General features: G+C 40.8%; 1 protein-coding gene across 1 annotated transcript in view; it reads left to right on the top strand.

The window, feature by feature from the left end:
* FGD3 (FYVE, RhoGEF and PH domain containing 3) overlaps nt 1-11,588 on the top strand; it is a 50,395-nt gene extending 38,807 nt beyond the window's left edge. The window contains exons 16-18 of the mRNA XM_009332578.1: nt 1,549-1,701; nt 4,193-4,333; nt 10,634-11,588. Of these exons, the coding sequence (XP_009330853.1) occupies nt 1,549-1,701; nt 4,193-4,333; nt 10,634-10,858 (519 nt within the window). The 3' untranslated portion in view covers nt 10,859-11,588. The remainder of the gene's footprint in view (nt 1-1,548; nt 1,702-4,192; nt 4,334-10,633) is intronic.
* Nucleotides 11,589-12,102: the final 514 nt, after the last annotated feature.

The raw sequence follows: 12,102 nt of genomic DNA, 5'->3' as shown, positions 1-12,102 counted from the left end.
TGCTTGCGCCAAAGTGGTTCCTTCCTGCTTGAAAAGTCAAAAAAAATCAGTCCTCGAGATTCAAGGCCAAGTTCCTGAAGGCACTTAGCCACCCTTCCCCAGTGCCATTCACTGACAGCTTAATTCTCAGGGGTTTTTTGTGAAAATCGCAACCACGGCCAAGATGAGAGTGATTTCTGTAATATGAGTTGAAACCTGCCTTCTGTGACTTGAGTTTCATGGTTCAGTGTTCCTAACGTAACTAGTACAGAATAATGTTATTTAAATACCATTATTCATTTGAAGTGGAGATAAATTTTCAGCTGAAGAGAGACCTAAATGTATAGTTAAGATGTTTGAAGAAACCTCAGTCTCAGCAATTGAAATAAAAGTACGGACACTTCTGCACCAGAGTTGGGATTTTCAACCTTCTGGGTTTATTAATAATTACTAAAATCATTAAGTACATTTCGGGAGGTTTAAAATGTTCTATTTCAAAGCTCAGTATTATTAAAGAAATGAAATAATAGCTTTCCCCATGGTCAGAGAGATAACAAGAATTACATTATTAATAATATATTGTTAAACAGTTGTTGGTTATGTGATGTTTTGTGATGTGGCAATAGCATTCAAATTAAAGAAGTTAATTCATCTCAAGGAAAGACTATCATGCTTCTAAAAATGCTAGCTTGCTTTTTTTTATGTAACTTGGCAGAATGGTGCTTCACTTAACACTCGCTGAATTAAGGCAGTTACCTTCATATAGTAATTAACACCTTGCCGTGAAGCATATAGTAACATATACTTGTACCTGAAGAGCGTTTGTGGTGTATTATTGTACGGTCAGTTCAGAATGGATGTTGAATCCGGCTGACTGTCCCTGCCGTGCACCCCGGGGGACGGTTTCTCTCCCTGGAGCAGCTGTGCAACAGCAAGGGGTAGAGTCAGATTTTAAGGGTGAAAACAGGCTCCAGAGCTGCAGATCCATCGCTCTTCGCAAGCGCTGGTTTCGTGGGACTGATGTGTCATCGTGTGCTCTTGGCAGCTGAGGAAAGGAATCAGAAGGTTTTAATTTGGCATCAGACAAATAGTTTTTAATGGGTAATATATTGGACTATGTTCTTAAAATGGTCAGTGATTTTTGGATTCCTCGGTTCTATCAGGCTGAACTGCCTAATTGAAGAGGAAGCGTCAGCCACCTTTACTCTGAAAATCAGTCTTTCTGAGACCATTTTATGACTGGCATTAAAAAGCACTAATTACTTTGTCAACCTAAGCCTTTTTTGACCCATAAAGGCTTATAAGAAGAGAAAGGCAAACTTGGATGATGTTAATCATAAAGTGTTTCCCAAAAAGTATATGTTTTCTTTACTTAGGTATATTGGTACACAGCATGGGATCACAAAAACGTTAATTATTAATGGAGGTAAATAAATATTGTATTGGTCGCTCTGTCTTACGCTTACATTAGTTTTCCGGACTTTAATAACAACCGTTCTGCAAGTCACTTTCTTTGGAGAAGGGTTATGTTTTAATGACGGTTAATAAAGCACCTTCTTTCTGATACAGGTGATCTGTGCAAAATGCTCCGAGTTTAAACCACTTGCAGATAATAGCCGCCATAATCGAGTGTGTAAAGAGTGTTTTCTGCAGTTACCAGCAAGCCCATGCAGCTCTGGAGTGGAAGCAGTCGGAGAACAAAGGAAAAGACTAGCTGCAGAGGTACAGTATTTAGCTAAGAGAATTTTGGTGTGATAGCCACCCTTGTGAGTCTCTCTTTTTTTTTTAATGTATTTATTTAAAACAAATGAAACTGTTTGGTTATCTTTTCTCCCCCACCATGATATTTGACTGTCTGGCCTATAACTTGTATTGACTGTGCACGCAGCCTGAAAGCGTTTGTAAATGGCAAGCGTTCATCGTAGAGTGCTGATCATACAGAGATGCACACAGGTTTTGCAGCTAAACTTCAGCTTTCAAAGTAATGAAAAAAAGAGGAAAAACTTCTGGCTTCTTTTTATTATGGTGCATTTCCAATCTCGAGTTGTGCACAATAACTATTGGCAAAACTTGGCAACATAAGATTTGTTTTTTCACTTTTAACTCCATATAGAAGATACTTTTGCACTCCTTATTTCACATCCTGTCAAAATATCATTGAAACGAGTTTTTTCTTAGTTGATCATGCAAGAGCATGGCATCCTTCTGAAAGACTATCAGGATTCACTGAAACTTTCTCAAACCTGCTATCATGCAGACTCTTTTCTCCAAGACGTGACTTCCACAAATTACACTGCGTAAACTACTGCTTCACAAGTGCCACAGATGTCACCAAGCTTTATACCATGATAGCGGCACATCCTACCCTTATTTTTTTACGAGAACAAGAAACGTATTGGCAAACTGATTTGTTTTATCCTCACCCACAACTACTGAACCTTCTCTTACCAATGCTTTTTTTAGACCACGGGCAGAGCTGTGAGTACCATTACGTGCCACGCTTTTCACGGGCCACCTTGAAGAAAAGGTTTTTATTTATTTTACCTGTGAAATACAGCCAGAAGTCACTGCGTGTGTAAAAGAGGACATTCACCTATTGACAGCAGACCCACAGGGACATCAGATTCTTGAAAGAGCCACTGACACACTGAGAACTTAACTTCATTGTAAATCATCCTTCCCCCTGATATGCTGACCTTCACCATCCTGCTTTCAGCACTACATGGAAAATTGGGGAACAGTTGCAGCCTATACTGAAAAACATCCTACCTTGAAAAAGGTCTTTCTGGAAGCCGCCCCTCAGAGCCATCAGACTGCCTTTCAGCCTTGTTATACCCCTCATCAGAACCAAACTATGTGGAAAAGAGCTAGACTCTGAGCGAGAAACGTAAACCTGCCAGTGCATATCCAGAGCTCCTGTAATAAATGCTTCCTCAAATAGTCTTCTTAGACCCTGCCCTGCTCTGCTTCCCAGCATGTCATATTTCTTTCCAGGCTACTAAATGTACCTACGCAGGTAAAATTACAGCAGCACGGTGTCCCAGAGTGAACTCTGCTGCTCAGATGCTTTGTACCCAAACACATCCAGAATCTCACAAATACAAGGTGGGGTGAAGCTACAAATGCACGTTGTCCTTGCCTGAACTACCACGTCTGCAGAGCGCGGAGAAGATTCTGGATCGGAGCTTGATACCGTCAAAAACTTCAGATATACACGACAGCTATGCCTACAGATGATGAGCACTTAGTATAGAATAGAATCATAGAATAGAATAGTTTGGGTTGGACCTTTAAAGTATGCATCGGTATAGTCTGTGGTATCTCATGATAAACTTTCTAGCACTGTTTCAGCAGAGCTCTTTGTCAGTGAAGTGAAAACCTACACCTACCCAGCCTGTTAGATCTGCAACGCCAAAAAGCGAACCAGTGAAATGTGACCTACGGCTTTACTTTAGAAGGCAGATTACAGCAGAAAGCTGTAAAAACTCAAGGAAAAGAGTCATTTTTCTTTCATATGCTCAGGCTTCTAGTCTTCTGCTAAATCTTCAAAGGATCAGGTAAAATGCAAGAAAGTAGGTGTATAAAAAAGAAAGATCAGAGCCAGTCTTTTTCTTTCCCTCCTATTTACATGAAACTTTCTTAACGAGCTTAATAGCAGCTGAGGAGATTGCCACTTTACAAACGTTATTAGCAGATGCCGGTAATCCCCAGGAGACTTCTGTGCAAAGTCTAATGTGAACAGGAATTTTGTTTTTCTTTGCTTTCTATCAGAAGACAAAATTTTCTTTCAATCCTTTCTTGCCCTAGTGCGCTCTCATTTGGCTCACATCTCTGTGCATCCATGCACGAGGGCGTCTGTTAATATACCTTTTGCATTAATTTGAAATCATCTCCCAGCCTACTTTGCTAAGCAAGAAACTAGCTGCATCATCTTAATGGCCATTCTCAATTTACTTGGTAGAGGTGGAATTTAATTTCATGTCTGCTGGGAACAGTAGTTCAGCATCTCCCTCTATTACATGGGATTGTGCTATTTCTTGATGGTATATAATAATGATTAAACTTTTGTTCAGTTATGGGCTATCCAGTGTTTGCCCTACAGTATTATCTGACTCTGGACAACTTAAATTAAGTGTATTTTATACTTTGCCCACGTAAGCATCGATGGAAACAGCTCTTTTTTTCTTCTTTTTTTTTTTTTCCCTTCATCCAGAAGCAAAGCATCTTAGCAGCTGAAAACAGCCTCTTCAGCAGCTACCTCCAGTTCCTTGAAAAAGGGAAGACTTGGTACAAAATGTGGGTGACCATCCCCAAGACTGAACCTCTTGTTCTGTATCTGCAAGGAAGTAGCCAGGTAAAATTACATTCATGAGGGTTAACACACAGCAAAAAAAAAAGCGTAAGTTTAAATCTGTCAAGCTGAGAAGTAGGTCAAAGGATTTGGCTTGGTTTCAACAACAAAAATGAACTCGGTATTCTGAATATAGCACACAGCCTCAGAGATTCCTTGTTATCTGTAGTTACTGCTGATATGGTTGTGAGCAAATGTTTAAGCTCATAGCTTTTCTTTTCCATTTTTTAACAAAAAAAGACAAAACAAGGATAATTTGATTATGTTTTGGGTTTTTTAGAGGTTTCAGACAGGTATATTCAAAGGTTTTATTACCCTGTCATTAGGGAAAGCACTTTCCTGTAAAATGTATAGAGCTGTGAAGCAGACTGAACATTGCAATTGCTGGTTCAAGCTTTTCTTTTTTTTTTTTTAAACCTAGTTCTGGGTTGAGAGGGTGGAGGAATTTGTGGAAATGTAGGTGTTCTTCAGCCTGAAAAATGGACTGTGTTTGGTAAAGCTCCTTGTCATAGCATCATGTGATTTTATCTTTACTTGAAATAATTACTGTGGTAAGCATTATTTTTTTTTAAAGTGTGCTGTTGAAGCTAACTAGTATTTGTGTGCGGTGAAAGTCAAGTGATAGATATTTCTATCTCCAAGATAGAATATCCAAAATAGAAATATCAGTCATGCTTCCTTAGTGCTGAAGGTAAAGAATGACAATGCTGAAATGAGATCCCCCATATCCAATTTTGTATTTGGTGTTTGACGCGTTTATATACAGCTTTGTTTTATCTCCTGGGTGAGGTGGAAGAAGAAATGGGTCTGAATTCAGCCTACCGTTACCCTGCTGTAATTCTGGTGGTATGAAGGGTTTGCTTTTTATTAGCATCAGTTTGTATGGCTGTAGCTAGGAACAGTCCGGGAACTAAATATTACCCATGATTTTATAAATCTATTCGAAGTAAAGCTTACCCTGTAGCAAATGTTCAACAAGAAGTCCTTAGAAGTGTGTTCATTTTGCTGCTTGTCAGCAAGAACACCTCTGGTTTTGCACAAGCGTGTGTAATGTTTTAAGCATAGTGCTCGAGAGACTGGAAGCTTGAATTTGGAGCTCCAGACACAGCCCACTTGGCTTCGTCTGGGATTCAAACCCCACACTGGGGAAGCTTCCAATTCATGCCACGGGCGGCGAGCTGCCTGGCTTCCCTCCTACTCAACAGGAGATGCATGACTGAAATTACAAGTTGAGAAAGCAAACGGCCTCAGACAAAGCGCCAAAACGAATGCAACAAAACCAATCTTCACATCTCTCTGGAGTCAGGGTCTGGGAAGAGGAAAAAAGCTTTAAAAAGCAAAGCAGAGAGAATGGCTTCGCTGCGAAACTTTTCAAGTGATGTGAAAGCTGTGCCTCGGCAAAGGACCAGTGCAAGTCCTGTATCCCATACAAAGCAAGCCAGAATGTCTCGCACAGGCAAGCCTGGGGAAGGAGAGCGGGAATAGGGGGAGAAGGGTCTAAATTCTTTGGCCTTCCTCACCCAGGAACAACGTATGTCATCTGAGAGATGACCGCAATGAGGAGTAGAGAGGAAGCAACACCTCTTACATGGTATGACCTAGAAAGAGAATTTCTCCCAGTGGTCAGCCGATTGTCTCAGGACAGCACAAGTAATAACCCATGGGACATAAACCAGCTGTATTTAGCGCACAGCAGAATGATGCTCGATTCTCCAGGTCCCCTCCTGACAGTCGTGCAAAGCCAGGGTTGGAAGCTGGAGGAGCTTCTGTGCTTCAGATGCTATGTTCTTTGCTCCGTGTCCTGCCAAATTTGATCTTGAGCTTCTGTTGATACTATTAGTAAGATCCTGGGTTTTTAGGGGAAAAGGGTGCCTTTGACACTGGTTGTCGATTTTATGACAGTTAAATTTAGTGGTTAGTGTCCTCAACTATTTCAGGTGTGAGATAAATCTCCCAATAAAGCAGCAAGAAAGCATACAGGACAAGGTTGATCTATCTTACATTCAATAACCAAGCCAGGATTTACTATCAGGAATGACCAGTTGCAGGCTGAGACCATAAACAACAAAAATGAGTTCTTTCTTCACGGGCCTACCGTTCCCACTCACACACTTTCTTCAGTTTGCATCCAACTGAAGGAAAAAATTACAAAGCAAACCCCATTCCTTGATACTAACCCAACGTTCTTGTTAGTTCTGGTTTACATAGTATACACTAGACTTGTGAGAAAGATCTCTTCCAGAGCTTCTTTCCATGGTGGCTGAGTGTCTGGAATCAGTTGGGAACCACTCACGTGCTTGAATGTTATTTTCCCAAGCATTGTTTTGTTTTGTACAACAACCTTGATGCATCTCACAAACCTCTTTAGGCCTGCAAAGAAGCATTTCAGTGCCTAAAAGAAGAGGTGCCTTTTGGGAATAATATTGCCAACAGCGGTATTAAAGGTCTTGAAACACAGACCAAGTGAAGCATGATTGTAGGAGTTTGAAAGTTTGGGGATTATTTTTAAAAAGAACAGAAAGAATAGCTGCCTCTTGGGAAGAAGGAGTAAACCAAGCTGAATCTGGAGCTTCTGATACAGTAAAAGCCCTGACAGCTTTCGTCCTCCGCACCCTCGGCCCTCACACCGAAGAAGGGATGCCAGTGCAAATGGAAATACGGCTCGCAGGCTTTAAAATAGCAAGAAAACTGCTCTTCTGCTTTAGATCCTTGTTCCAGGAGAACGAATTAATCCCCTGAGTGTTCACAGTTTAAGTCCTGCATAAGGCTTTATGCATGAGGATAAAATTCACAGCTTATTTAGGTATGGAAATCATACCAATTTTATCTGTCCTCAAACTGAGACAGAATTTGTGCAGCTGTTTGTCATGTTTATCTGAGTGGAATTGCAAGAGTTTGCTTATAAGCAAAGACCACCTCAAGCTTAAGGATCAGCGGTTTTATAGAAATTAGTCCGTCTTTCCAAGGGCTCCACCTGGAGCTTCTGCCCCTGTTGGCTTGTAAAATGCGCAGCTACCTCCAGAGCTCTGACATTAACTTACGCCTGACTGAGCAATGCAGAATTAAGGAGTCCCAGCTAGCCAGAGAAGTAATGAATTTTGGAGAAGTATGGAGGGTAAATCTAGTATAGCGAGAGCTAGTGTATATAGTAATTACTGGGTTTGAGCCAAGAGAAAATTTTGCTTTATAAATTCTGAAGAAAAATCTTTTATTCATCATGTAAAAGTGATTTGCTCCTAGAAAGTAAGGGAGTAGCTGAGTTTGAAGTTGAGCTCAGGGTTTTAGAGAAGTATTTTTGTGGCTTGTCTGTTGACCCTGTTTAGGTGAAGCTTTAATTGGCCCTGCACGAAACTCTGCCTGTCCTTTTTCCTGGTCCTGCAGAGCTTTGCATCTTGGCACACCATCGCGTCACGGGAGTCTCTCAACGATTTGTGCAAGGTTGGGTTTAGATCGTAAGTGGGTAGAGAGTAGAGTTTGGAGGGAAAAACAAGGATTTTCTAAGCCTACTCAAAAGTAGTAGGGGAAAATGATAGTGGTCCATCAGTGGGTAACTGTTGTTCTGTGTATTTGTGTAAGAGCTTATATGCTGCAAAGAGATGTGCAGTGTGAGAGGGACGTCTGTATGGAGGGGTGCATGAAATACAGCTGCATGTATGGTGGAATTGAGCTAGCCGTTCCCAAATCTTAAACCCTGGGTGTTGTAATGGCTGTAATAGAGCAATAAACAAATGCTGCTGTAATTACCTAGGTAAATAACACATTAGTAGTATGCTGCTTAGAGTCAGGATGAGTGCACAATGGTTGTGATTACTAACAGTATTACACATCCAGTAGATTTTTGTGTATCGCTCACTCTCTCAGGAAAATGATTGAAATCAGCCCTAAAGCAAAGGTCTTCTCAGCACTAGGTAGTTTGGTTTGATGAACTACTGATGTCATGCAACCCTAGTATGTTGCATACAGAAATATTAAAAAAAAACCACCAATTCAACCAGCCAAATCCAATAGGCTCTTAAAAATGGAGTACGACATTTATCTCTCTGTAAGGCCTGTAAATCCTACTTACGTGCTTGGTGTAGGGCCCAAATTCCTCGTGGGTGCAGAACAGCCCCTGGATTTGTTGGACTCCAGTTAGGAGGGGAAGGGCTCAGTGCCGAAGGAAATCCAGAGATTCTCATGGTCCCGCAGAGAGATCTTGTTTGGGTGTGTGGTATGACCGGAGGCTGAGTGCTTCACCTTTACCTGTCAGTACCGCAGCTTTTCAGAGATAATTTAAATCCCCTCCTTTTGGATCAGGCAGGTACAGAGAAAGTGATAAAGGCATCGTATTAAGAAAAGGGAGGAAGCAAGACCAAAGGCAGTCTGCTTAGTTTGCCTGTGTCTGCACGTGTTGGGTAGGCGTACCATGTACAATTCAAACGTCAATTTGCTCTTACACTGCACTTTTTGGCTACAAACGATATCATTTTTCATTGTCACGGGCAACCTCCAATTTTACCTGTGACAAGTCTTAGTGTCTATTTTTCTAAAACAAGATCAGTGAGGCAGGCATGGTTGAGCTTGCACGCGCTCTTGTGCATTTTGTGTTCATCAGTCCCGTATTTGCCTGCTTCAGCACTGCCACGTATGCAGGTCTAGAGCTGCTCTGTACACGCCAGTTCAAACTTCTGCATCTGGGAGACCTCCCTGTTTATACGGATGCAGCGGTGGTGTCAGGACCTAGAAATTGTATGCTGTTTTTAACACAATTACTTGCACTCAAATAGGAACTGAATTCTTTAGCGTTTGACCCAAAGTTGCTGTAAATCTTGACTAGTGCTTGGTCTTGAAGCCGATGGACTCTGGCGTTTTTGCATAACAATAACAAGTAGTAGATTAATAAATCAGGAAGCTTGTATTGATTTAATAAAATGTGTAGACACGTTTTTGACTGTGTATTTTTTGCCCCTTTAGTTAATGAATGTGTTTGCATTGATGTGAGCAGTTCTGAAACTGGAATTACTTTAGTCTAAGTATTAGAAAAGTAGATTTTTTTGCCATTGTTCTCAGAGCTGTGGTCCCCTTCCAGATTTACTAAGCCGCCTCCATTCAGTATGGGGTGACAAAAGAATGACTTTGCCACCTCTTTGTGGGATGCCTTGTTAACTTTGGTATGAGGCATTGAGCTTGAGTAGGCTGCTACACAAGTAGCTGCTACAAGAGGCGATGGCTTCTTACAGATGCTCGATGCCTGTGTGGTTTAGACTTCAGTTTGGGGACTCACCTTTGAAAATGCTTTAATGGCATCAGTTGAAACGAGTTGCTTGGTCATGGCACACCCTGCCTTGCCGAAGTACGCCTTTCCTGAGAGCTTAGGGGAGGAGTTGGTTGATGCTCAAGATGTGACCGTTAGAGAGCTGTATCGCTCCTTAGATCCGTGAGTTAATCTGGCCTTTAAAGGATGTTCAAGAATCTGAGCTTCGACTTCCTTGACAACTCTGAAAGTTATCATAAATAACCCAAGACCTTCTCAGAAGATTCACTGATTGATTTAAAATCTGAAATTCTCTTTTACTTCGAAGTCTCTTCCCTGGTAGTTGTCTTTGTGTCTCTCAGTGTCCAGCTCTGCTTATTTGTCTCCTTTAAACCAATCTTACCAATGTCCCGTGAGGTCCAAAAAGGACTGCACCGAACTATTCTCAGCTGGATCTGATTGCCTGTACCTAATGCAGAGGGGTTTTTTGTAAAAGACAACATGCGTAAGTTATGTGAAACTACATGAAAGTCCCCAGCCACACCACTGCTGGATCTCTATTCTTACTGCAAAAGGGAATCTGTTAAATAAGAAGAATAAAGCACCAACCAGTCATCGCCTTCAATTGTTTTAAGTTAAGCAGTCGCTATCGCCTCTTCTCTAAGTACAGTACTGACCAAGGAGCCGAACGCACGTGTACTCTGGAACTGCGCTCATGTGCTTATTTAAGCATGTGCGTGCGTGTCCGCTCTGTGGGCAGGGATGGCAGGCTACGGCTCTAGCACGGAGGGGTTGTCAGCCGGCGGCACGCACCAAGACACTCTGCTTTGGTGAGAGCCGTGGTGTAGCTGCCTAGCCTGAGCGTGTGCCTGGTGACCATGTCTCGGGTGTAAGGTAATGCAGCTCCAATCACATCTTACTACTTCAAAGGGAGTTTTAAACTGTTTGAAACAGGCGTTTCTTTAACCCCATTGAGAGGAAATCTTTCGTCCCCGCACAGTATACCCCTGCTCCTCCCATTTCAAATACCATTTGTTGCTGAATTTTTACATTTGTTCTTTCTTCTTTAGGACGGACGGAGCCCACGTCCTATTCCTCTGCCTGGATACGAAGTCAGTTTACCAGGTTCTGGTGAGAAGTTTGAAGTGAAGCATGTTTTTAAGCTTTGCCAGTCCCAGCAAACTCTATATTTCAGTGCAGAAGACGAAGAACTGCAGATGAAATGGATGGAAATTCTCACCAAAGCAGCCAAAGGGGAAACTGAAGATGCAGCTGAAGGGCTCAGCAACCCATAGAGCAAGTTCCATTTAGTTTCTTTCCTACATGCTATAAACCATCACTTGAATTTGGTATTCATGGCACTTTGGAATCTGTATGGCTTTATATTTTCACGTGTCTGCATAGGAAATTCAGTGGTTACTCTCCTTTTATTGTACATTTCTCACGTACAGTAGTTACCTGGCATATATTATGTTAAAGGCAAAGGTAGTTGTAGTTGTTGGTGGTGTCGATGCTGGTTTTAAAACAAAAGACAAGGAGAAAAGCATTAATTTTAACAACGGTAATGGAAAACCATCAGTCTCTTGTTTTCCTAAATGTATATTTTCCAGTCCTTTTGATTGCTGTTCAGTGCAGGATGTGTATAGTCTGTGATTAGTTCTATAAATGCTGCCTTTTAAGTTAAATGTTGTAAAGGCTTGTGCTGGCCACTGACATTCCGTTCTCTGTCCTTTCCCTCCTGGTAAAAGGTCTTTGTGACGTGTGAGCAATGTACTGAATATTTTCCCTTTGCTAAAACTATGTCTCTGCTATTTTGAGATGACCTGTTCACAAGACAAATACTGTAGAAGGGACTTCTAAAAATGACTGCAAACTGTGCAGAAAAGAACATTAAGAAGCCTCATTGATTTTAAGCATTTATAATATTGTTTTGTTTTTCTTTTGAAACCAATACCTTCCTTCCTTCTATTTGAACCCATTTTGATGTAAGTGAACAAACGTTTTATACTGCAAACTGGGTAATGATCAATAAACAAGAACATTTTTAGTACACACAGTACAAAAAGGTGACTTTTTTGTTGTATTGGTTAATTTAAAAGTGACCTAGGATTTATTTATATAATTTGTAAATAATGTTTCATAAGTATTTTAAGAATTTTTAAAAGATCTCAGCTAATTAACAGCATTTAGTGCATAGAATAAGAGATATTTGTATGAACTGAATTTGTAATTTAATTTTCCTGTTCACCTGTATTTGTCTTATTTTCAAACTTAAGTGCTTATCTATTTAAATAAAAATTCATGCAGTTAACACCTGAGCCAGATCTCCAAGGCACAGCAAGCTTTAGGTCAACATTTAATATAGGTTTTAAAAAAACAAAACAAAAACCCAAAACAAACAAAAAGAAAAGGCATGTCTGTTCCTAGCGGTAGTAAGCATGTAGTACTGATAAAAATGAAATGAAATAAAATCTGTCACAGTACTGTATTTTTAAATGGTTTGATTTAACTTTTGTTTCCTCTTCAGCCTTCTACGTTT

Source organism: Pygoscelis adeliae, unplaced genomic scaffold (genome assembly GCF_000699105.1).
Source record: "Pygoscelis adeliae isolate BGI_AS28 unplaced genomic scaffold, ASM69910v1 Scaffold349, whole genome shotgun sequence".
Taxonomy (NCBI): domain Eukaryota; kingdom Metazoa; phylum Chordata; class Aves; order Sphenisciformes; family Spheniscidae; genus Pygoscelis; species Pygoscelis adeliae.
Note: the sequence above shows the minus strand (reverse complement) of the source record. Positions and strands in the feature narration are given on the sequence as shown.